The 27,460-nt window shown below is 39.8% G+C and overlaps 1 protein-coding gene and 1 long non-coding RNA gene across 6 annotated transcripts in view; one reads left to right on the forward strand and one right to left on the reverse strand.

The window, feature by feature from the left end:
- Window positions 1–1,833, forward strand: part of kcnc2 (potassium voltage-gated channel, Shaw-related subfamily, member 2) — a 103,491-nt gene extending 101,658 nt beyond the window's left edge. For 2 of the 5 annotated variants that reach the window (XM_044344029.1, XM_044344032.1), the window contains exon 5: window positions 52–1,833. In XM_044344029.1, coding sequence (XP_044199964.1) covers window positions 52–76 — 25 coding nt within the window. In that variant the 3' untranslated portion in view covers window positions 77–1,833. Of the gene's footprint in view, window positions 1–24 lie in introns of all 5 variants that reach the window. The other 3 variants (XM_044344027.1, XM_044344031.1, XM_044344034.1) reach the window with 2 other exon arrangements.
- A 2,212-nt stretch (window positions 1,834–4,045) lies between these two features.
- Window positions 4,046–27,460, reverse strand: LOC122975547. The gene is made up of 3 exons (XR_006400696.1): window positions 27,006–27,460; window positions 7,210–7,286; window positions 4,046–4,807 (listed from the first exon to the last, which is right to left on the reverse strand). It is a non-coding gene; the product is annotated as an uncharacterized LOC122975547 (long non-coding RNA).

A 27,460-nucleotide genomic window follows, 5' to 3' on the forward strand; every position in this document is an offset into this window, starting at 1 on the left:
GTGACCTGTTTATATTTTATTTAGACAGTTCATTTCCTATTTGAATGACAGTGGGATGAGACTGTCATCAGTATGAGGACCTATTGCAGTGGGAGGACGCCATTTGGAGCTATAAGGCCACTCCTACAGGACAATATGGATGGGAACGCACGCAAAAACCACTGGTTGACAGTTGCCCAGCTCATGGCTCAGCAAGCAGGAAAAGAACCTTAAGATCTGGGAGGACTTTGATAAGCATTTACCTTTTCCTGATTTCTCTTTTTGTTTTCCTCTTTTGGGACTCTGGAGAAAAAAGAAAAAAAAAAGGAGAGCAAAGCAAACGGGACACGTCCTTAAAAGAGACTATCTACTGTATAGATATTACTCGTGTAAATAAGATGACAACACAGCACATCTGGGCCAAGCGGCTCCGTCCACACATCTGTCTTTTGATGGTGAGTCAGGTAACAAGGTCGTTGGTTGCTAAGTTGCGCCGTGACACTCAACGTCAATCACTTTTCTTGCTGTGGTATCCCTCCTCGCAATAAGTGTATTAAGATGTATCAGTTGAGGCACTTTGTGTTCTAAAAATGGAGTGTATTCATATATGAAATTCTACATACAGTATATACAGTTTAGAGAGACAAATGTGCTAAGTTGAATAAATGTGACATTATGGTCATCTCTGCTTTTGTTTCTCTTGGTAATTTTCAGTAGGTTAATTGCTCTGCTGTGTGTTAATGTGTGTGTGTATCCTAAAACTCCAGGGTAAGATCTGCAGTTTTGAAAGGCCAGGTCAGTGGAGACCAATGAGTGGACTTGATGCTGCACTCTTCCAGTTAGTTTTAGCACAAACATGAATGAGACAGAGTCCCCCTGTGATGCAGTCGCCATTGTAGAAGTCCCCTGCTGTGCATTGAACATGCAACTACCCTGCGTTAGTGCTGCAGATGTTTGTCTCTTCACAAACCAAATTATTATTACCAGAATATTCCTCATATCTCCTGGTGGCTAAAAAAAAAAAAAAAAACTGCATAACTTGATTCTTCCAAACTTTTCCCCTTGTGGGGGTGGAGCAAAAGTGTAGCAGAAGTTTACCAAGTTTTTAAAAAAGTGGGACTTCTAGAATGGCTACATCTGCACAGTAGCAATCCCATGTACCCAAACAATCAAATCGGATTTGCAATAAGCACCCGAAAACAAAAAGCGCCGATCCACACTGTGATTTCAGCAGCCCGTTAAAACAAGAAGGCAGAGGGAAAGCAGAGTGAAAATGCAGCTCTAAAAGCTGATAGAGAGGACTGGCAGGTGGCACAGCTCATGTGTCATTTCGGTTGCAACCTGCTCAGTTGTTGTCTCGCTATTCAAGTGTCACCCTGTACCCACAATCCTCTTTGTGTAGTACACACGCTGCTTTACTCTTTGAATTGACAAAGGGGTACCGTTCTTTGTGTATTTTTAGGAAGACGTTGTAACTTGAAAAAAAGGTGTTTATTTTTTTTAAATCCAGAACATGTATTTTTGTGTCTAACTGTTGAGTACATTGCTCTTACCTGTAAAAGTCATGGTAGTCTGATGCTGTGCTTCTCCATCGTGTCCTCAAACTGTCAGGCTTTTGATCCGAGTTCATGTTTTGTATGTTTTACTGTGAGGAAAATTCTAGTTTGAAGTCTGTATTCGTGGAGCCTTTTGTTGGCATTCTAAAGTGCATGCTGAAAAGAACCATTATGTCAAATTGTAAAAAAAAAAATAAAATAAAATAAGATGACATACTGTATATCATGTTCAAAATGATGTGTATAGAGTAAAGGTAAATGCTATGTGAGAGATTCACATAAACTATTTATCTTTTAACTGGTGCTTTCTTTCTTTGCTTCATATTCTTGTGTATGGTCTGTTTTCCTCCAGAGATTTAAGAGTGACTGAAAAGTACTTCAGACAGCTCACAGTCAAATGTTGGTTTCCCAACAACAATATCCCAAGTATCCCATACATACAAACAAAAGCACATCAAACCAAAGTTTAAGAGTTGCATCAGGTGCTGCAACCTCAAAGTACCTGCTTGCAGGTTTAGGTCATATTGCATTTATTATTATTCTCCACATTATGAATTGTATTTGCCTGCTGTTGTGTTCTCATTAACAGAAAAAAAACAGGCTACACTAGCAATTAATAGGAATTAATCCATTGCAAGTGTATCAATTGAACAATGTCCTGTCAGTACCATATAAACAAGGAAATTACAGGAAACTATTGAATGAAGTATTACCTGATCATGTTATTTAAACCAGCTGATCTGGGGTGTTTAATATCTTTTGATTACTTTTGATCAGTCAACTTCCTGGAATAACACAATATATAAAACAAAGGTCTGTGGGGGGTGGGGGTGGGGGGTTGTTTTTTTTTCATTCATGCAACTCCTAAAACCCTCCTGCAGGATATCTGACCATTAACACATGGTCCAACAGAGATTCTGATCAGATCCTGTTCTACTTGTTTTCTTTTTTCTTTTTAAATACGGCACCATTGTGCAGGAAAAATAAGACGTTTTTTGCTGCTTGATATGCAAATGCAAGTGTGATTCAGTTATACAGTGATGGGTGGTGTCGTTACCCATAGCAACAGATACAAAGCCAGATGCTGGAACATCAGGCTTCAGAGATTTGGATTGGGGATGACAAACTGTAATGTTACCAACATGTAAATGTAATATATATATATATATATATATATATATATATATATATATATATATATATATATATATATACATATGACTTGAATGAGAATGACATACAGTAAAATGTGTAGCATCTCAGTTAGTGGAGAGGAGATTGTTCTAGCTGCACTTTATCATTTAGTCTGGTAACACAGGTGTGGTTTTAACCTTAAAATCATGCCTAGTGCATCTGTAAGTGTAATTTCCCAGTGAGGGAATAAAAAGCAAACAAAGCAGCCGGTGCCTAAAAACAGTAGCTGCATTTGTTTGGCGGCTGGCGTTGATTTCTCCAACAGGTTCAGGCTGAGATAATGGTGAGCTGGCGCCCTCCTCTCTCACTTCCTGTGTTCCCTCTTCATTCTTCAACTCACGTCCAGCAATCAGCAGCAGTTGGCGCACTGTATCCCTGAGACATCCCAACTATCTTTACACCCGTTGCCATGGAAACAGCCACAGACTTGCCAAAGAGATGTAAACAGCCAGAGCTGGGAGTGTGTTTTTCAGGACAGGACCCCCCTCTCTCTCTCTCTCTCTCTCTCTCCCTCCTCCACACACCCACCCACCCAACCTCCACCTCCCTGCCTGGGAAGGGGGCGGGGTGTACGGTGCCAGCTGCTGAAAATCCAAAATACCAAATTCGTGACATGAATATTGCATCAGAGGCTGTTTTAAACTTATTGGTTCTGCCCCAGTGAAACACAAATAAACACACATTTCACCCAGACCAACTTAACAGGTGTGTGGGTGGATAAATAGAAAGATAGATTGTAAATTCATAGCTGTAGTAAAAATGACTCCCCACAATACAAAAATATCAGATGCAACGAGGAACATGCTGATGATTTAGAGTCTTTCCAGTAGCGGTGTTCAATATGTAAAGTTTGACCTTAAAGTTGGCTTGTAAAGGTCATGGTCATTAAAATCATTAAAATCCTCTGGGAGCAGGAATGTGCTCGATGAATTTCATGAAATGTACCCATTTGATTCATAATATTCCTCCCGTACAAGTGGAAATTTTGGCCCCATGGTGGCGCTCAAGGAAAGGTCAGAAGGTCACCAATGACGCTATGCCATACTTCACATTACTGCTAAACAGGTTTTGAGGATGTAATGTGTTCAAACTGGAAAAGTGACTAAATTAAATATGCTGAACACAGTCAGCATGCAGAGTAAAAACTGCTTAATATTTGAGTGTGCAGTTGTCGTACACTATTATTCCATAATGCATTACCCAAAGGAAACGGAGGAGCTGCTCACACCTCCAAAACATTAACATAAGTTGTGAAGGGTGATGAAACAGCTCCCGAAAGATCTTCAGATCAGATCAGGAAAAAAAGTATTAAAGTATAAAGTGTTAAAGTATGTTTATTTCTTGTATATTAACTGCAAAAACTGTATTCTATAAAGATTAGTATATACTATGAGACATAATTTAAAATTCCTCCACTGGGGGCCATGTAGCTTTTACGATATCTTGATCTATATTCATAGTAATGGTGGATGATGTAATGGCCAATCCACAGACCAACTTCACTATGTTTATCTCCCAGTAGTAGATCCACATACATTATTTAAGAAAGTGTTAAAACTGTTTTCAAATCATAAATTGAAATGCATTTTTAAGGAACACATTACTGCATCATTATAACTTTAAAAGTGGGAATTTTACAAAAAGAAAGAAAAAGTTATTAATGTGAAACTGACAAGATGAAAGCAGTTACAATAAAGAGTATACTAACACAATGATACAAGCACACCTGACATGACACTGATGATTACCAGACTTTGTATATTTACACACACGGTAATGTATAAATGAAAGCAAGATGTTGGGCCCTGAAGTTGTCATACCGCAGTGTGGCATTTAAATCCTGATAAGTGCCATGTAATGAGACTGCTGTAGTCGACGAGGGCAGAGTGAGTCAGGCGGTAGAGTGGGGGCTCCGTTTACAGGCTTTGTTCCAGGTGCGTACTCAAAAAGCCACGGAAAACGCTCTAAATTACTCACAAGCTGACATGGAGCCCCTTATTGACAACCACGAGGGCAGCGTGTAGTGGCGTGCGCTAAGTGCCGGGTACACACGAGCGCCGTAAATAACAGCATCATCTCTGCGAGACAACAAAAAAAATAATAATTAGAAAACAAAACAGCAGAGATGAGATGATGATTATACTGTAAAGACACTCCAACAACAACTGCAGCAGGAAGTGAGTCCACGCCGCACAGGAAACCGGCCCTTCAGTCATCCTGTCCACCACTTCACTCCTGTAAGTATGTGGGATACTGATGTGTACTCCTCCATACCTCTGCAGTTCAATCCTTTATTTAGCTGCAGGAAGAGGGATGGAGGCAGGCACTGCTATGCAAATGTTCTCTTCAGCTACATTAAAGATGGACATGTTTCATAATATGTGTTTAAATACTGATGACTGAGGATAGAAAATTATAAGGGCAGCTCAGTGTTTTGGGTGTTTTTTCTCAGCAGAATGGATACTGCACAGCTGGACCAGTGGAAAAAAATGTTTTTTTATCTAAATCTATGCAGTATTGATCTCCAAAAAGAAGAGGACAGTCTCTTTTTGTCAGCCCACACATGGAGGTCAGAGGTCAGCCACAGAGCAGCACAATTACTCAAGGACACATCAGACAACAGGCTGGATATAACTATCATGAAGTGTGATAGCCTTGATGCAAACATGCCACCAAACATACTGTACATGTGTTACAGAGTCACCACACTTTGGAGGAAATTAAAATACCCATGTTGTGGCTGTTCTGGATCCAAGGAGGGCCAGTGTGGCTTGCTGTGAAAAGTCTAGAGTCTTCATTACCATTTTAGTAAAACATTTACTTATTTTCTTTCTCACTTGACACAAACATACCATATTTCTCTTCCCCAGTTTAAACTGAGTTTATTCAAATCAGTGAAGCAGCGTCTCTCCGGCTTGTATCGACTGGTAAATGTCACTCAGTCTGTGAGGTGAAAGAGGGTATTGTGCTGTCGAGTCTGCGAAATGAAGGGAAGCTAGGTGAACCTGACGTCCTTTGATTAAAAAGCAGGAAATATGAAGTGAAGTGAGTTGCGAGGCCAAAGCAAAGAAAGTTAAAATAATTTACATAAAACGGGAGAGTTAGATCGTTTTCCTGTGTTGTTAATAATATCAGCTTGTAAGATGATAGAGGTTGAAGATAAATTCCGGCAATAACTGAACAAAATTGCCACCAGCAGCAAGTACAGAGGATAATATGTGGACATTGATCACTTTGCTTCCATAAAAGAAAGGAGAATGGACCTCAGCGTCTAAAACATGAGTCAAATATGGCTCTCGTTTGTCCGTCTGTGTCTTTGCTCTCTAGTGGTTTAAGTGATGCTTAAATATCCTGCTTTCACTGTGTATATTTAACTCCTTGCTGTGCTGATGTTGTTTAGAAGATTATACTGGAACTTATTTCTGCTGTCTAAACAGCATTTTATTTAATCACGTGAATTTTCACAGTTGTACTTTTTAGTTATGTTTTTTTTTGTTAATTTGGGTGTTTTAATGAACCGAGGAGTTGTATTCTACAAATATTACACATAATGAGTTATTTAAGGTAGATTCTGATTTTTTTTTTTTTAGACTCAACATTGTTTCTGTTGCCAAAAAAGAAAAGTTAATAACATAATTTCCATGTATCTATGACGTGCATTATTTCTCTATATCTGTTGTCTGAATGTAATTCCATTATTACTATTTGAGTCATAATGTGGTTTGTTGTTTTAGTTAGTTTTAGTTTGTCAGTGGTTTTGTGTTTGTTTTGTTTGGAGCACAGATGCTGGTTATATTGGGAGAAGGATGATGTAGATGGAGCTGCCAGGCAAGAGGAGGTTTATGGATATGTTGAGGGAAGACGTGCAGGCGGTTGACGCGACAAAGGAAGATGCAGAGGGCAGGAAGAGATGGAAACTGATGATCCCTAACGGGTCGAGCGGAAGGAAAAAGAAGAAGAATTGGTATGTTGTTTTACACCACGATGCAACAGCACCGCAAATCAGAACTTTTGACAGTTTGATGGTAAAATGACACAATGTAATATCTTACATGTTATGTCTGTTAGATGACCTGCCTGACTTAGTTTTCCCTCCCTATTTATTTCCTGAAACACACTCAGTATTTAACACACAAGTATTAAAATAAGCCCTTAATTTCAAGGTTAATGTAACTGGCCTCTTAAAAATAACAGCTGGTCCAGTACGGTCCCTGAGGTTTAAACAGGCCACAACCACCACTGACCATATTGTCCGATGGGGAAAAATGGGAGGTTGGCACATTCTGAACAGATTTTTGAGACTTTTTTGTGAACGTCCTCTACACAAACACACAGAGGTTAATGCTGTGTCCATAGCAACTCGTTGAAGAACATGCAGTTTCAAATATTTGATGTTAGGATGTTTTATAATACCTGAAAAGAATTTTTTTCTCAAGCAGTGTGGATCAAATTCTACAAATGCAGAAAAGCATTATAGTACCTGTAGGTTTCTATGCAGAGGTTTGCTGTCATTCTGGCAGCAGAGTCTGGCAGGAGCTGGCCGAGGCATCGCTGTGACTATAAACACAGATGAGAAATAAATAGACAGAGACAGAATGAGACCATTATGATCAGGGAGATGTCTGGTTAATGAAGATGGGTGTGCCGGCTGTCAGATGATTACCTAGCTCTGTAATTCAAACGTGAATCTTCTGAGCTCCTCTCACTTTCACAGTATTTGCATACTGTACCACTGCTAAAATCACTTTTACTGACCAAACAGTGAAAGATTTACAACTTATTAAGTAGAAAAACGGGACAATTTCCAACATACTGAGGTACCCAGACTTTTACAATGTAGCGAAGAAGTGAAGCACCTTGCACGCTGAGCCATGGAGTCATGATGTTAAGGAGGGGGAGAGGAGAGTATTAAATATTTTACGTCAGACATTCCCATTGATCAGCTGAAGCCTCTTATCCAGCTCAGCTGCCTCCATGTCATTACACAGGGAGAGATCATAGGCTGCTTGCACCCAGCAGCGTGTTAATGAGCCAGTGGAGCTAAGGTAAGCCTGTGCACACCATTGCATCAGGCGTTGCGAGCAGCACTCATATCAGCAAACTAAATTTAGCACGGTGGATTTGTAGGTTGACAAGCTTTACCCCCCCCCCCCCACCCCCTGTCGTCACAGTTAAACTCCTTCATGTGCTGCCAGCAAACCTGTGAACTCTCTGAAGCGTTTTACAGTCTGATATTTTAATAATTCTCAGAATGGCTACGTGGTTTTAATTTTGAGAAAGGCAAAAGGCATTTTGTGAGCGTGTAAATCTGTACAATGATCTCAGCTCCCATCTATGGATGTCCAGTATTATTCTGAGAACTGGATCCTGCTACATGATAAGAAAGAAGACATGTAAAATGATATACTTTTTTCCACTTTGTCACATTTTGCTTTTATCAGCACACCAAATTTTCCACCATAGCCAAGCATGAAAACTTTTTTTGTAATATTTCAAAAATTCCTCAAATTTGGTTGTTTCCACCCAGGTTTTTTATGTGCAAATTGAAAATGCAAATAAAAATAGGTAGATAGATACACACCTATTTTGACTAGTCATAGCTGGAACAAGTTTCATTAACGATGACTCCAAGTTCTATTGAAGTGTCATCATGCACAATACCAAAGCCTGGAACTGTCAGAAATCAACAGGATGTCGCCATTATTAATGTTATCAATTGCATTTGTTTTTTTCCTTCTATGACATATCAAGATATCTACAATTAAATGGTCTATTTATGTGTCATACACTATACATATACTTAGTTGTTACAATAAAACACTGTACTACTTGTGAAGTGGGCTGACATAACTCTACTTATGCCCAAACTATTTCCACGGTAAGACTGCAAGTATTTAATTTACTTCATTGTTTTGTACAAGAAGTGACACAAGGCGTGCACATATTGGTTTTCTGGATGCTCCCTTTAGCTCTTTTCCAGCTGAGCTCACTTATTTCTGATGTGTAAAGCACTGTGGGACAAATGTGTCAACACCTCACTCAAAAACCAAGAAATCTTAGTATCCGTGCTGGTTGTCATTTGTCCAGCGTGCACTATACTACACACTTAAAACATGGTTTAAAAATTGTGTTTCGTGCACAGGAACAAAGGCAGTGATCTCCACTGGAGTCACAGAAAGGATATGACATTCTAATAAGATAATAATTAATGGAAAATCTATGTGTTACACCCACTAATATGCTGTGCTATTGAACATATTGTTATTCCTGTGCTCAACTTGCAGTGTTGTGCTCATAAACACGCCCTGCACATATTTCTATCTCTCTGTGAGTCAGTATTTGTATACTTCAGAGGAGACGGGATGATAGTTCCTTCTGTAATTATTGCATGATATTGTGGATTGTTGGTGATTTACATGCCTGTCTGGAGTCACCACATTTTTTTAAAATCTCTATCTGAATTTACAGTACACATGTTTGCATCTTAACACAAACATCTGCTCTTTATGCTTGATCGTTATCGTTGTTTTCTCATTATATTCTCTTGCTGTAGCAGCTGATTTTTTCTGTAAACATTTAGTATTTGTTTCTTTTGTCTTTTCTCAGCACTGATGCATAAATGATCGCTTTAATATACACCCGTCATATGTATTTATTGTTTAATGTTTATTTGCATTATTTATCTGTACAATATGCATGTACTAATGAGTAAAACTGACACTAAAAACAATTGAAATGGCTCAAAAACAATTTTACTCATCCTATAAAGGCAATGCATGATACAGTTGTGAAAATTTAACAGCGTCTGTCTATGTGGATACTGTTGCAGCTTAAGTAATGTCCTGTATATAGCCAGATAACCCCTTAATGGATTTGGACTGAAACATTAGAGTCTCTAGGTCTTGTTGTTTATTTGTGCTGTGGTGCATTCAGGCGCCAAATTACTGAGAGAACACTGAAGGTGTCTGATAGCGTCTATTCTCAGCTTATCTCCTCGCAGTTACTGGCTCTCAGCTGATGTGTAATTAACAGGAAACATTTGAAATCCACCACACGTAAAAATAAATGAGAAGGTAAATAACTAGAATGGCCTCTGCTTCGTTATGAGCTGCTAGAGGGTCCTCGTTTGTATGCGCAGGTGTGTGCAGAGAGGATGAGAGCCAGCTATGAATGGATGGCCTCATGAAAAAAATAAATAAGAAAATAAATAGAATTGAGGTAATTTTCCGCTCGACATGAGGACTGAATGAATTGAATTATTAAGTCCACTCATTTCGATGTTTGTTTTTTTTTTACCTTCGCAATTTCAGCCTTTATGGAGTCGATGTAGTAGCAGGTAATTAAGCTGTCAGGTGTCACAGAGGCTCCTGTGATGGACCACACATGAATATTAATCCAACCCTGCATTGGCGTCCCCCCCCCATGCCAAACCTCCAGATCTGTAATTGAGTATGTAATGAAATTTAGTGAAATCAGTGGTATGTGGCACATGTTCACTGACTCCAAACAGTATCGTTTATTTAATCCTGCATGTCATTTAAGTCTGCTGTCCTTTCAGAGAGATTTGAAAAGCATAGAGTTTTCTTTGTATGACTGGATTTGTATCAACTGACCAAACACTGAAAACAACAGGTATGATGAAGGAGGACCAGCATTCAGAGGTCATTGGTACAATTCCATAAAGCCTTTTGTGGCATACAACCCGTCAAACCACTTCTTTGTTTTTTAGTTTGCTCCACTGCGTGCATTATGATCCTTTAATTTACTACAATCATGTTTCATCTTTTTAATTTTCTGCAGTTTGCTTCTGCCAGACATTGAGAAATGTTCTTCTACACCTATTTGTTTCTAACCACTGACTCCAGCTCCCTCTGAATGGCCTCGTCTGCACACATACAATGGAAGGATATCGTATATTTGTTTTTCTAACAAGTGTTATCCATTGCTTTAAATGTTTTAAGTATTAGTCGTCCTGATCAATACAGATGCAGTAGTGAAGTCCTGAACACACCAGGATTTAAAAGAGGTAGATTTTGCAATTCATTCCGTTGTATTGCTAATCGACCGTTAGCAAGCTTTTTAGTTAAGAGAGCTTTATTTACCTTCTTCAATAACTTTTTATTGAACAGAATGGTGTGCAATCATGAACAAAATTCCAGGGGGACGTAAACAGAACAGTGGAGAGAAAATAGAGAGAAGCTGCATGAGCTGTCTTCACTGACTAGTGTTATCCCGACTGGGTCCAGTAGTGAGTTAGCGGTTAGCTCACCAGCTACAGCAGTTCACAAACTATCCCTGCAAGTAGTCACTATGGACCCACCTATTTCGTATGGACTAGCAAATGTCATTTTGTGATGGCACTGTCGCTTCAAATGTTGGTTACCATTCGTTGTAGTGTTGTATTGTATTGTGACAACACATCTGCTCCAGACACAGTTGGCAGCACTTCCAGCCACCTCTCCCGGTCCCTGGAAGTTACGATTCATATCACCTGCTGAGCAGTGCCAACATTTTGACACAACATGAATTTTCCACAGAGAAGTTCAGTTACCTTGTTAGAAATGATTAAATCGGGTGCCCAGTGGCCTATTGGTTCAGGCATACTACATAACTGCAATGTCCACAGTTGGACCTTTGTTAAACGCCATACCCCTCTCTCTCTTTTTCTCCCTGTGTTTCCTACCTCTCTCTGCAATGATGATCAAATAAAGGCAAAAGGCCAAAAAAAGTAGCTTTAAAAAATAAAGAAATTATTAAACTGACATCTCTCTCACTGAGAAATAAAGAATCAGTGAATAAGCAAATGTATTTCATTTCAAAAGTTGCCGGAAACAGGATGTCTCCTACTTCACTGTACAGTCCATCCTCAGCGTTTGTGCACTGGAGGCTTCAAGTTTCCACATCACACTTGTGGAAGTTGCATAATGAACCGTGATTGGCTCCAAAGTAGTTATGACGTCACAAATCATGCTCGTAGGTCCACATGTGAAACTCAGATTTTCAATGAGAAACAGAAAAACTTTCTACTTTCAGCAGATGAATGTGAAAACAAACTCTGCACGTCCATCATTCTGCACAGTGAAGCTCAAACATCCAACTGAAGGAATAATAAATGTATATTTTTGAGCGGAGGCGGATTTTAACGTACGAGAACTCTCTGAGAAGTTGAGAGGTTAAGATACTTTCTACATCATCACAGTTCTGCTCTAACTCTTCCACTGGCCTGCAACAGCAGCTGCCAGGTGTGTTTGGCAATTTGAAGAATTGCTGGAGTCAATTTTTACAGTAACTGACAAACGTGGCTGGCAGTTCCACCTAGAGTAATGACATTCATGTTTCTTTACACACTCCGCTTTAATCGCAAAACTACAATTTTTAAACAAGTGAATCACAGTTTGGGGGCTCTTCGCTTAGCAACATCCATTAGAATAGAATTAAAAGGTGTGGGAGCTGTAATTCACAGAATCAATTTTTACTGCTCTTAATTATCTGCTGGATTATTGCCAGATGCGGTCTCAGAGATAAATTCTAATGTACTCGATAGTGGTTGGAGCCTTATGCTGGGTTAAAGAACAGCGCTAATTACAGCAGAGAAGCCTCCCACATTCCCTCCCCGGAACAGTGAATAATTCAGATGGCTGTGATTTAAATGCAGCCAAACAGCCATAAACTAACTGGAAGTCTCCTCATGTGCCCAAGTTACAGTACATGCTGTGTTTTTCCGTCCTAATTGTCTCACTTAAGCACACCTCATATCTACACTGTGGAATTGTGCTTTTATAGGAAATTATTTATGTTGATCGCATAACTGAAAAAAGATAGTGCTGTACCACTTAATGTCAGTGAAAATCAGATGACTCATGCCAAGTACAAAAAAACAGATGTCATGTATGTTCTTTCATATTGGTATCAGATACAGCTCACTTCCCACAAACTGAAGAAACCTTGAGTCACTGTGACCAGCAAGGCAGCGCTGCTTACATCCTCATACTGAACACATTCATGCTGCAAGACAACGAATACGCAGGAGTCACGAATTAAATCAATGCATGAGTAATGCAAATAGAAAGAGATGATGAATAGATAAATAGCAGAATAAAATAAACAATGACCAGCATCCTCTCCAAGGAAATTCAGAATTTTCATCAACAGACTATCAAGCAGTCGAACATGAGAGTAAAGCTGTGTTTGCGGGTGTGTGTGTGTGCGCGTGTGTGTGTCTGTGTCTGTGTGTGTGATCTTCAGGCGCCAGGAAACCCTGTTCTCCCATTTCCACCATAATGAAACATAATCACTTTGAGAGTGGCAACTTTGTCTCACAGAAAGCTTTGAGATGATCTGGGTCTTTTCCAGTTGGCACTGAGTCAGACCTTGTAAGTGTGTGTGTGTGTGTGTGTGTGTGTGTGTGTGCGTGCGTGCGTGTGTATACAGTATGTGTGTGAGGTTGGGTGTGCATGAAGATGAAGAGGGGGAACAAAGACAGGAATACAATGCAGAAGAAGAGAGTACAGTTATAAATATACAATTTGGGGAAGAGAGAGAGCACCTTTAAGCATAATGGTCCTTAAAAAATAAACTTTTGTAAATGGAATATCTTTAGGTACTCAGCTATTGGTTGGACAAAACTAACAATCTGAAGACTTTGGGAAATTTTTCACAATCTGTCATTGTGTAGACAAATAATTGATTGAGAAAATTACCAGCAGATTTGCTATTGAAGTTGCAGCTCCACTCGTAGTATAAACATGTTTTGATTGGTACCAAAACATGTACTGAGGTTCAATATTCAGCCTTAGTCAAAGCTTTATGAGTAAACATTTTAGATGTCTAATTGTTTAATTAGATTTAATTTAGATAATTCATTTTCTAAAACTTTTAATCCACTAGTTTTATAACCCCCAAGTGTGCAAATCTTCATAGACAACCATGGTCCAGTGGAACCTGAGGAGGAGAAATGTGCAAACAAAGACATAAGAGTTTGAAAGAGAGAGAGAGACAGAGGACGAGAGACCTTTTAACATATTAGACCAACTGGCATTTACTCTCCCTGTCAGCTGCTGTCTGAGCAAACAGGAAAACAGGAAGGAGGTAGAGAAAAAGCCAGTCTGAGCCCGAGGAGTGACCACAGCTGTCAGGTAGAGCTGTGTGTCACTGAAGACTTACACCCCATTTATGGAAAAGGACAGAGGAGTGAAAAAGCAATCACTGGGCAATTTAGCAGTCTTTTAGCCATCTATTGTTGCTGGTGGGGAGCAGAGCACAGCCAGGGACGCACGGCTGGGTTCTTATCTGATGTGATAGATACAGAGCAGCTATTCCTCTGCTTTCACTGCTTTTTAGCCCTTATTAGAGGCGAGGGAGTCGCTTTTTCTGTTTCCTGGTAATGAAAAATGAATTCATAGACATCATTTAGAGGCATGGTCTCATTTACCGATAATGCCGCGCTCTGATCGGAGGCTTTATTTCCTGCTGGAGCACAAAGAACTGTGAGCGTCATTACAAACACTGAGCTCAAAGGCTGCGAGGAGCCTTACATCACCGTTGTTGCTATGCGACACAAACTTCAACAACAACTTGCAGGTTACATCTAATTAGTGTCGAGCTGGCTAACAAATGAAAAAGGAGACAACGTTGTTGAGAAGTAAAAACGGAGAAGATGAAGACAGCGATTGTGCTTTTGAAGAGTGTGTTAAAGGTGCATTTCACCAAAAACCAGAAAACATATTTCATGCCTAACTTGGAGTGCAGTCCATCCATCTGGATAGTTTCTGTGATTTACGCATTCTGACATGAACTCATCTCGTTACAGTGGAGCTAAGTGCCATTTGGTTGTGCTCAAAATGCCCAAACATGACATTTCAAAGACCAAACAGCTACAGCAGTTTCCAAATGACAGCCAACAGTGACCTGTTTGGAGATAGATGGTTAGCAGGCATGTGATGTGATGTTTACAACGGACAGTTTGGGTAAAATTTTACCATTCTCATACAGATAAGTTCCAAATAAGTTCAGCTAACCTCAGGGTTTCTTTAAAATTTGTCTGATCATCTGTTTCTTACACTGTCTGGCCTGTTTTGGCCTTGAGTGATGTTGCCACAGTAACTGTTATTAGGAATAGAAATGATGGCCAAAACAACAAAAATAGGAAACAAGTTGTAATAAAATGAAATCTCGCTTTAGGCTCCTAACTTCACTCTCTACAGTAGATTTGTCATAGTTCAGCAATAAAAATGAAAAAATGTGCCTCCCAGATAACATCACATGTGACCAAAGCTTTCCTAGGTTATTATGGAACAACTGCTACTTGTACTATTATTAAGGCCCTAAAAGAAGGCTTATCGCTGTAAGTGTGGCCAGTTGACTTTCTACACAGCAACATTGTCTCTCCAACTTAACGAAGGTGTCCAATGTGAGTGTAATCTATCAAAGAGCAATTTCATCTGCACTTCCAGCACAGTATGATAAGGCTATAACATTACAGAATGTTGGACTTTGCAGGTACTGGAGGATGAACAATATCATTCAAAAATGAGATACCCAGCACTGGAAAAAACACTCATCCAGAGATCCAGAGAAAGCTTATCTGTGGTTTGAAATCACTGATGGATTAATGTCAGGTAGCAATTTTTCCTTCTAAAATCAGATACAAAAAAGATTTTGTAATTGAACTATGCCTGGCTGCTTTGCTGAAAAAATTATTTTGCCGGGTTACAGCTTGAGTAAGCAGCATCATTCACTAAAGGTTATTACTACATTTTTCTTTTTCCTACTCTAATAAGCGGAGCTGTACAGTGAATAAGTGAAGGAGGTCTGATACATGGTCCATGTTCTCCAAGCATGTCGACTCTACTGTTTGTCCTCCAGCAGTGGTGAAACTGTGGTCATCTATCAAAACACTGACATACCAGCAGGTTGCTCTCACTTCTAATTTACAGTATATGTGTTATACCTAACCTTACTAAAATGTGTTTTTCTTAATGACTCCTGACAACTATAAGATGATGACTGATGATGACCCCTGTCATGTCCTACATACACTATGAGTTAACACACCTCAGTAGCTTTCAGTACTTAATGCATATCCATCTGAGTTTAATTCCCCTCCATCCACTCCGCCGTGTCGACACGGGCTGAGAATCAAGTGTGCTTTTAATGCCAAAGAGTAATCAATCTGTCGGTTTATCAACCTCCACGCTTGCTGTTCATTTCCTCCAGCAGCAACATTTGGCCCGCCATCCATAACATTCACCTGCCGTTAGACGGACGCTCCATCAGCTTTTGTTTCATGATTGAGTGTGAAGCACTTTGCATGTTTAATGATGCTCGTTTGGGCCTCTGCTGGCCTCTACAAAAGTTATAAAATAAAATCAAAAAATGTATTTGATCTAATGAAACTAATGAACTGGGTTTTTTTTTACCAAGTGTGGGGTGTGGACAGAAGCCATAGTCATTCTGAGAGGATTACAATATCAGGCTTCAGGCTTGAAAATGAAATAAAAAGATTATTATTATGCATATTAGGGCTGCAGCTAATAATTATTTTCTTACCCTGCTGGTTATTTTTTGATTATTCGATTAACTGTTTGGTTTATTAAATGTCAGAAAATAGTGAAATATGCCCATAACAATGTCCTAAAGCCCAAGGTGATGTCATCAAATTACTTGTTTTATCCAACTAACAGTCCAAAACCCAAAGTTTTCCATTACATAAGACAAAGATGCTTGAAAATTTAATTAAACAATTGACCATTATTGTTTTGTCGATCAACCAATTCAGCTAATCGTTTCAGCTCTAAACATTATGTTACACTATGTTTTGCAGTTCAGAGTCTGTGCTTGGATGCACTGCTACTATTTCTCTTTTATGCATAATGTATGGAGAAACTGCAGGATTCAGTTTTTCAGGGACTAAAGTGCCTTTCCAGCCATTTAGTTCAACCAGCCACTGCTCGTGTCAAAGGTGTTAAGCTGTCACCCACTCACATCTTTCAAATATCAGTCAATCAGTGAAGGTAGACTCGTAGTCCCTCGAGTCCTTCTGTTAGCGCTCAGCTGAGCTATACCGCCATGTGTTTCAATTACAGTTAGACTGAAGGGCAGTGAAGGACATGATTCCTGAAGGAAAGTGGATTCAGTGGTAAATTCTACAGGGACTGCCCACACACACATTCATAGGGTAGACTTTTGTTGTGAGTGACACGTTGCGTTAACCAACCGTGCCACCCAATTAAACAGCCCCTATGGAGGTTTGCTATTGATCCAAAATGAACACCAGTCACACTCAGATAGGTCAAATAAATACTGCTGTGTGTGTGTGTGTGTGTGTGTGTGTGTGTGTGTGTGTGTGTGTGTGTGTGTGTGTGTCAGTGGTTATCTGTACCTTTTGCTCAGGGAAAAAGCTGGGGTCAGCAATAAAAAAAAAATAAATAAAAATAAATCACGACCCTTGTTTTCAAAGTCAAATTACTCGTCCACATTCAGTGCCTCATAAACCGCTCACTTAGCCATGCAGCTATAATGTGTCCATGAGGATAATGTTTTACAAATGACAAATTTTATTTCCATTTCTCACAGTGTGTTTTATCCCTGGGTTTATCGTCTGATTCAGGACCGGCTTGCCCTCCAACGGACAGATCAGGCAAGGTAATTACTTCCATTAGCCCCTTTTCACCTGCTCTGATAGTCAGGATTCATTAAGCTTATCAGTTTATTAATCCACATGTAATTAAGCACTGGGGACCTCCAGGGTCCTGCTTAACAAAAGGAATATCACCTGTCCCATTATCAGCTGGTGACACTCGTTGAGCATGACCCTATATTCTGGCTTACTTCAAAGAACTTTCAGATGGGGTCGCCACCCTCACACACCCATATTAGCCTCCAGTCAAAGAAAAGTTTCTTTTGTGGAACCAAAGTTAATTGAAATAACTCATAAGTTCAGTTTCAAGTTAAAAAAAAAAAAAGAAAATACATTTTCTGCACTTGATATAAAGTGTTCAGAAGGAAAGATTACTGACTGTACTCTCATCTCCCTCTACTGCTGTGGAGGGAATGTAAAGTACAGAGAACACAGTTTATCTCAAATAAAGATAACCATATCTCAGTACATTTAGCCTCCTGTGCTCAAAAACGATCCTACAGGGATCTTCATCAGGTCAGAATGTTTAAAAAATGGAAACCACACCCATATTTACTAGGGATGTGCAGGGGCTGAGTTTTGTATTTATATCTGTATTTGTTGAGGTATCAAAATTATTTGTATTTGTATTTGAATAAAAGTGGAAAGAGGCTAAAAAATCCTACTTTTGCTTTTATTACATTTTTAATTTTAGAAAATTAAAGTGTTACAATAAGTGTTCATGAATAAACTACCTTATGAAGGAGGTCCCCACACTGGGTCTCAAAGTAGAGTCTCCCTGATCATAGATGACTGTGCTGACTACTGAGCTAAAACTTTACTCATCGCCTCATTGCAGACAGACCTCTACTTATTTATACACTCATAACACAGAGACAGCACACCCATTTTTATTTATTGCCTATTTTTTACAATCTAACTTTGTGGAAAGGAGAAGGGGAGCAACAGGTTATGGAGAGTCCCTTGGGAGCACTTTGTGCGAGTCAGTAGCACAGCTTTATCTCTGGGGAACATCCCCAACTCCAGGGGTGATGTCTAAATTACGAAATGCCCATCATGTAGCAGGTGGATGTGACTCCCCTTGTTGAGGTCTACTGATAGACATAACAGTGGAACAGAGGAGAGAGACTGAGATTGTCACATCCTGCCAGGACTTTCTGTTTTTGGACTCTTTGTGCTTTTGTTCTCTTGGATTTTCTGTATTACACTTCTGTTGAGTCAAGTCCTTCTGGAAATGGTTTTGCTTGTCATGATTTGGGTGGTAGGCTTAGAGGACTGCCTTTGTTGGTTAGCTTAGAGTATTGTGTTTTTTGTTTTCTGGTTTCCCTGTGTTTTCTCCTCCTATGTTCATGTGCTCCTCCTCTCACCTGCCCTGCATTAACCTTGTTAACCCTGTCCTGCTCTGTGTCTTCCCCACACCTGCCCTGTATCAGTCTCATCAGCCCTGCCCTGCTCCCTGTGTTTCCCTCAGCCAATCACTTCCAGCCTGCCCTGCCCTGTGTCTAGTCACCTGTTCCCCATTCCCTGATTAGTTTAGTTTGTATTTAAGGTCTGGTTTTCAATTGATTCTTTGTTAGATCTTCTGTTAAGTCAAGTCAAAGTCAGTTCTGTCCTGTTTAGTCTTGTCAAGTCCGTTCTGTTTGGATGTATGCCTGCACTCTCTGTTCCGTCAGCTTTTGTTTGGGTGCTCACACCGAATAAAAGCGTTTTACTTCAGCCCTGCTTTCTGGTCTTTGCATTTGGGTCCACTCATCCCTGCTACACCATGACAGAGATAGAGATGTAACCATCCAAGCTGGTATTTCATGTTTTTTTTTCTTCCTAAAAACCAATACTTTTTGAAATATTTGTATGAAACAAATATTCGTTAAAAAACCCCAACTTTATTTTATATACAAACATTATATCAGATTCATCATCCCATATATAAGGATCAACATCACCTACATTCATGAAAACGTGTATCTATAATGGTGTCCTCGCAGCATCAGCCACTCACTCTGCGTTCAGCTACATAGGACCACTGACATTATGTATGTGAGGCTGAGGCGGTTGCCAGGTCTAGCACCTGCAGTCTTACTCATCTCACGATTGTTGGCTGGTGGTAATCCGGTTAACGTTTCTGCTGTTGATGTTTATCAGTTTCAAAGCTCCTACTGGATTTGTCACATGGGTTTCAGTGAAGAGCTAGGTGTTTTAGACAGCACCTCTGCTCTGTACCTAGAGAACATTCAGGATGACTCACACATATACACTCACAGCTTCCAATGTCCTTGTTATTTTGACTCTATTCCTGGTATTATTTTCTATATGGTCTCAAGCCATTCTAATATAACAAGTATAATGTCATAGTACTTAAAATACAGTAATAAAGTAAGGAGCAACAAATATACATGACATACACATACATAAAATTGACACCAAAAGCACTCTTAAAAGTAGGGTAAGAGGGTTTAAAATATACCTTGAAGTGAAACTATATGTAACATATTGACATAAGAGATAAAATACCCCCCCTTGAACTCAGGTGTTTTATTGCTAGTTTTATTGGTCTGGTATGACCAGTAGCTTATGGTGGCTAATGTTAAGGTAGATATTGCTGTAAAACTGACATTACTTAATCCATTTTGTGACTTTATGATTGTTTTCTTCTTATGCTGCTGTTAAGTTTAAATTTTAGCATATCACAGATAAACATTTAGGTAAAGACACTTGAACAGGAGACATGTTTGTCATTTCCTGCCTGTGGTCCCATCCACTGCCAGTTGGGTCGCCTAATGATGACGTCTTTAAAGCAAGTGATCCAATCTTGGAAAGTAAAGGCAAATTTAATATGACATCATCCTTTAATTGCTACACGTGACCACAGTAGCAGCTGTTCAGCAAGAGTTACATAGTCTCTCAACTGGGAAACCATTAAACAAAAGAAAGTCTTACAAAGAGGTAAATGATCAGTGTCAGCCAGGCTTACACTGGTCTCTGGTTAGTCTGTCAGACAGATTGCTACCACATGCATAACATAGAAAGCACTCTAATATATTTTTACTGATCTAGATTTTGCAGTAGTCAAGTGATGCTGCCTGTAGGCTCCAGGGTCTAATATGGTTTCCTTTTCTACATTTTACCCCTCTTACTTTGATATAAAAGCAACCATTAAACATTGCAGCCAAAAACACATTCATTAAAGAAATAACAAGCAAATATGGCTGATAACAATGTAGATACACAGTGCTCTTGGGGCTAAATTGGACACAGAGCCAGTTGTGTTCCTTCTTACTACAGCTGTCAGAGCACTTGTCTTCTCTGGATAATAATCAGCTGAAATGCAGTGGCAGCTGGCATAATGAGATCACTCAAACAGATGATTCATGGCTTCATTTGGTTTAACTTTAATTTTAGATTTAGTTAATTACCTGTACAAATGTCCACTAATACTATAAAAAAGGAATATAACCAGTGAAGACGAGGAAGGCAAAGTCTTAAGCTCTGTGCTTAAGGCCCTAATATCAGATAGATTGATCCAAAATCTTTGCCAAGGCTACTTGCCCTGCTCATGGCTACTGGGCTTCTGCATGTTCAAACTGCCATGAAATGATTGGTTATGTTATCAGCTGAAGCGGGTCGGCGCGGGGCCTGGGGCACTGCAGGCTTCTTTGTTTCATTAGCATCATTTGATTACCAGCGTCTGAGAGCTGAGTGTCTCTGGCATCAAGCTTACAGCTGAAAGCGTCCGTCTGGGTGTGAGTGGGATGATAGTGGTAGGAATGTGACTCAGAAATATCTCGGGCACGCATCACATCCTGCCGGTGTCATGGGGAAAGCTCCTATCTCCAAAATGTCAGCTTTTAAAGCGCGAAGAGAAACTGCACTTGTGTTTTTCAGTTTATCCACAGAGGGGTTGAGAGGGCTGCTTGAGCACAGAGGTCATCAGCTTTGTAAGAGGAGAATGTAACAGTTCAGCTGCAATGAAAACATGGCAATCGCCCAAATTGTAGTCACGGGGATGTGACTCATCCGTGACATGATACAATAGTAGAGAACATTCAAATCCAAGCCTGCGAGAACTGTGCACTCACTACAAAAACACACACTCAGTGGTGCTGACTCTCTTCCAGTAGTAAGTGTGAGGCCATGGTACTCTTCTGGAAAACAATAGAATGGGAGTGAGTTGCTGCCCCAAGTGGAGTAATTCATGAATCCGTGTATCCTGTTCACAAGTGAAGATAAAATGGAAAGCAGTATTCACCGGCTGGTGTTGTGTCAGCAGTAACACAGGCATTGTATTTGGCATTGTATCTGACAGATGTGGTGGAAAGGAAGCTCAGCCTGAAGGTTAAGGTCATGAGCCTGAGGTACTGACCGAAAAAATGAGATCGCGGATACAAGCAGCCAAAATGAGTTTCCTTCACATCATCCTTTATGTCTGGGCTCACTCTTAGAGACAGGGTGAGGAGCTCAGACATCTGAAGGGAGCTCACTTGGAGTGAGCTCAAGGAGTCACCTGAGGTGGTTTGGGCATCTGATCAGTAAGCCTCCAAGACGCCACCCTTCTGAATCCAAGGAGGAGACCCTGGGTGCAGACCAAGAACACACTTGAGGGATTTCATCAACCATCTATCATGTCATTATTGTGGGATCCTCCAGGTGGAGCTGGAAGACGCTGCTAGAGAGAAGGACGCCTTCCTTAAACTGGGCAGACTCTGTATGGATTAAGCCAGATTTTAATCCTGAATTGATCACTCCTGACTCATCTCAGAATAGCCTTGTCAAGGTTAGGAAACATCTGGTGTGAGTTTAAGTTACTACGTCCTTAGAGTTAGGTGACCTTCCTGGTCATGGCTACCATAATAACCATGGATTAGAAGTTTGGGAACAATCCTAGTTACTGTTTTTAAAAAAAAACTGTCCCGACTTGCGGTTGGAAATGTGACACTTGTGGTTGGAAATGGGAATCAGCAAAGTCCACTGTTGGGTTAATGGCTCCATCCACCCCTCCTCCCCTGAATAAGGAAAAAATGACAACAGACATCTGAAGTCAGGTGAACTGTACCACTGCTCCGGGTCATGATTATTACAGCATCTGCCACTCAAACGTAACTATAGGTTGGGTGAGTGACATTACCTGTTACTGTTGTGTCATTTTTCTTGGGAGGACAGTCTCGGATAAAACTGTTCTGTGCTTGCGTTTGGTGTGAGTGCCATATCATTATTGGTCGATTGATCCAATGTGAGCATAAAAGTTGCAGCAAAGGATGATTAAAATATGTAGTGAGAGTTAAGAAAACATACAAGACTATTAAAAATGCAGTGTCTGCCCAGCTTTAGGCTGTGTTCAGACAGATAACAGTACTGTGTAAAAAAAAAAAAAAAAAAAAAACACAGCCTCCTATTCATCTGAGTGGCACCACTCCATTATTGTGGCAGAGATGCCAAGGCAAAGGGCTGTGGTAAAAAAAATAAATGGTTGTCTGGCAAAAAAGTAAAAACAGGCTCAACTTTTGCCAAATCACAAATGTGACATCATCTGGCTGCACTGGCCAATCAAACATGCTAATCAAGCAACAACAGATAGAATGACTGCATTATAAACCATTTTGCAGATTTTTCTGTGTCAAAAGCCTTCAAACTCATTGAACTGTTGGTCAAACTGCACTTCCTGGATCGTGTCTCATCTTCTCAAAGTACCTGGAGTAACATGCCCACACCAACGCAGCCCCTTGCATTTTTTTGGGCAGAGCTGCACTCAGTCTCAACACCCACTTAGCCTACTGGCAGTGCAACTCAGATCCAGATAAGCCACGAAAACAACGGAGGGATGGAACATTTCTGGAAAGGCTTTTTTCCCTCAGCCCTAACTCTAAGCTTACACTCAACCCTCACCACTATATATCTAATGTTAACCCTGACCTAAACCTTAATCCTAAAGCCACAAACCAAAGCCATGACAGAGGTAATAAACAGCTTAAAACCCCACCTAAAAAGATTTTTCTTATCTTTAATACAGTCAGTTGTCTGCTGGGCCCTCCTAATACCAGATGTGGTTGCTCTGAGATTTCTGATGTAACAGCACATCCTATATAAACTATATGAGTAAATATTCCTGTTTCTCTGATGACACCTTATGAAAGAGAAGGGTGAAGGAAATGGCATCTAAAACACCCAGGTAGTTTAGGGAGTCAGGAGATTGTTCAGCTGGAGCTCAAAGCTTAATAGAAGCAAGCATCTTTTACAGAATTAGTTGACCCTTCACCTTTATATTAACCTCAATAAGAATGTTCTCTCAAATCATTTAGCACTAGAGCTGTTCATTCCTGCTTTGCATGTTTGCATGTCACAGTGAGACCGACGGTTTTCCTTGTTACCTTCAGGGTCAGACAGGTCTTGTTTGTGCATAGAAATCCCAAATTCAATCTGTCAGCTTTGCCTTCACCTCTGACTCAAAGATGTTCCTGAGGGCCGAGACCTTTTCAGAGGTATTTCTGTCTGACTGAGATTGAAGGAAAGTGACTATGTACATTAGTAAATGTAAATGCATTCTCTCCTTCATGTTTAACATTTTGACATTGTGTCATGCTAAAACCTTTTTATTTGACAAAAACCTAGTGGCTCATGTGCCTACCTGATCTACCTGAAAAGTGAATGCACCAGAGAGACATAAGGCAATAAATCTGCAATTACTGTTAGCCTCTTTAGCACATGAGCCCCTTTTTAAGTGAGCTGTTAAAACATCATTAGACCACCACATTTTTACGAAATCTTAACTTTTTTATTTGTTAATTTCCAGCATTTCCACTTTTTTAAGCACAAATTTAAAATTAGCATAAAATGGAAACACACTTAGTCACATGTATCTCCAAATGTGGAAGATTCAGATAAACTCAAGAATTAAATGCTCCTTTATGCCTTATGAAAATTCTCCTTAGGTTAGTAAACCCCTTTTAAACCCTTCTGTATTTGTGTTGCCACAAAGCTTAGAACAAGCCTCTTTTTCTTAGCTGATGAATAGATGGCATCTTGGAGATAACACTGTTATCACAGGACAGTCTCAAGAAAACTGTTAAAACACATTGTGGACAATAGAGCGAAGAGGAGCAGTGACTGTACAACGGGCATGTAAAAAAGAAGCAGGGGGAAACAGCTAGTCTGGCTTTGTCTAAAGGTAACTCAATCTGCGTACCAACACGCTCACAAATTTTGTTTAATCCTATGAGATATGAGAGAAGAGGAGTTGACTGCCAAGCCACTTTGCATTTGCAAATGTAGTTGTCGAAGTATGAAAAAGGATAATGTGAGTTTGAAAGGCTCCTACATTAAAAAAGCTTTGCAAGAGGACAAAAAAACATTTCTCATAGTTCCCAAGATGTTTTGATGGAGCTCTTTGATCCATCATAGACACTACCTGAGACTTAGGCTTGTAAAACAGGTAATTTAATAATAAACTCTTGCATAGTGCAACTTTATGTCAAAAACAAAACCACTCTGGTGCTAGAGAAATTGAAAATTGAAAAAAGGAAGAAAAAGACAGAAAGGGAACTGTCTGTGTGTGTGTGTGTGTGTGTGTGTGTGTGTGTGAGAAGCTGACTAAAACATGGTATACAAGAATCTCCCCTCCACCTCAGGCACACTGCTTGTCCATCCTTTCCGGCAGAATTCTCAAGCAGACGTAGTTGAAGTATTTAAAGCGGCAGCAGGCCCGTGTTACCTGTACATCTATCAAGCTGCCAGAGCAGGTAAATACAGCAGCTACGCATGCAGCTCGTAGGCAGCCGTGTTTTACAGAGTGAAGCTGTGCCAGGCCAAATGGTGACTCCTGAGTGTGGAAATAACACTCACTCAGAGAGAGAGAGAGAGAGAGAGAGAGAGAGACAGAGAGAGAGATAGAGAGACAGAGCCATGAGGAACAAAGAATAATGGAAAATGAATTGGGCAACTCAATATCAAAAAGAGATTCAAATATTTCAAACTTTCAGTATATGATGAAGCTTTAGCACTATGTTGCAAGGGGTGAACAAAGCTTCTGCTGTTCTTGAAATCTTTTGAGAAATTCAAAGAATTGGAACCTTGAAATTTTACAAGGAAAGATTTTTTTCCCCCCAGAATACAATAACCAAATTAAAATGCTTCTCTTCACTCTGTCCAGGACTCAACACTTAATATCTTAAGAAAACCTGCAGCTGGAGCACAGAGATTTCTAATAGAGACTAATAGATAGGGTTTGGAGTATGATAGCATCAAATCCAAATCCATTTAGATCAGTTAAATAAATTTACTTTTCAACATTTGTAAGCAACTAAACTTGAAAATAGCTAGAAAAACAAAATATTTTTGGGTGTAAACTACTTTTGCACACATTCTTCTTCTCAAGCTAATTGCTCCAAATACTAGAGGTCCCAATTCAGAGCTAATAAGTTGACAAACTTAAGTAAGTAGTATATTATGAATAATAGTTAAACTAGAAGACTCTCAAAATCAGGCAGGATTGTTTGAGTAGAGAAGACTCACCTAGGGCTTGGCGATATGGCCAGAAAATAATTTGCAATACTGTCATCATTATGCATTTTAAAAATATACATGGTATCCCACACAGCTACCAGATGCTTCAACTAAAGAGAGCATTGACATCCAGTTTAATAATCAGTTTGACCACAGACAGAGCAGAAACTGAAAGTCCGCTCATTAACTCATCTGCTCCTGCTGTTTGTGTTTCTTGGCGAGACATCAACCGGTTCAGTCGACTCCCTTGGCATCACCTCTTTAAACCAGAGAGGATGCCTCATTAACAAACACAACACCTGGAGGCTTATATTGGTATGCATTCCTCTCTTAGACCCAATTGTTATTTGCTACAAAGAGCCAGCTAGCCAGCTGGAGTCACAACAATCCTGTAAACTTCTACTGGTACGCATAACTGTAACTCTTTATGTGGCGGTCGCAACTAAAGATGGCTAATGTAGCCGGCTATCTTATATGTTATTTTTTAACAGAAAATTGTCTTTTTGAGTGTAGCCCACCTATCCCTCATCTAAACAGGGAAGGGCCCTGAGTTCTTTAAATCAACTAACTTAATGTACAATAAATAATACTTAGATGTTACTCTGTTTCTCTCTTTTTTATATATACTTTTGTATTTGTCTTGGGTTCCTTTATTCACTGCTAATGAACTGTATTACACTTATTAGGCTAACTTTTATTTAACCCTTGTATTAAATCTATGCACTGTAATCTACTTGATGAATTAGACTACTGCATTGAAGTGGTGTATCACTCCTTTTAACAAAACTGTCACTGATATCCACTGATAAATACCTCTAGTGAAAGAAATAACCAAACATCACACTGGAATCAGTTTTAGAAAGAATGAACTTATCTTATTTACTTATTATATAAACAACAAAATAATATTTAGTCTCTTTCAATAACTTGAGTTACGGCAATAACTCTCCAAATGTAAACAATATACTCCAAGTGAAATTTAGATTTCCTCTGATTTAAATTCAATCAAAATTCGTCGGCTCGCATTCACCAAGCACACACACACAAGCCGGCAGGTATTTAAATAAAATAAAAATGAATGAACAGAGAGACCCCAAAACTATTTGGCTGCTTCACTCTAAGAGCGAAAAAATAAAATGTGGTACCTTGGTCATGAAGTCTGACTCCAATCAGCAGTTTATTCCAGCCTCGGTCTCCGGGAAAGAACAGGATGTAGTTTACACCAACCTCGGTCTCCGGGAAGGAAGAGGATACACGCTCAAGTCCCAAGATGGCGGGTCCGGCCCATGTAGTGAAAAGTCTCTCTGAGCGATGACTTAGTGGCTCATAGCACTGTCCGATAAATCCTCAGGGTTTCCACGTCGAAAAGGATTAACTAATGCCTTTAGCTTTAGCTTTGAGTTAGCTACACAGTGGCTGTAAATCCATTCACTGTGCTAATGAATGCTAACAACACACGTTCGGCTAATGCGCTAATAAACAAACAAACTTGGAACAACTGTGCAACAAACTTAGTGTAGAAGTATCTCCAGCTGCTCGCTGGAGATACGTAGAATGCGTATCCTGGCATAGACTGTCGGGCTATGCCAGGACAGCTACA

Source organism: Thunnus albacares, chromosome 23, assembly GCF_914725855.1.
Source record: "Thunnus albacares chromosome 23, fThuAlb1.1, whole genome shotgun sequence".
Classification (NCBI taxonomy): Eukaryota; Metazoa; Chordata; class Actinopteri; order Scombriformes; family Scombridae; genus Thunnus; species Thunnus albacares.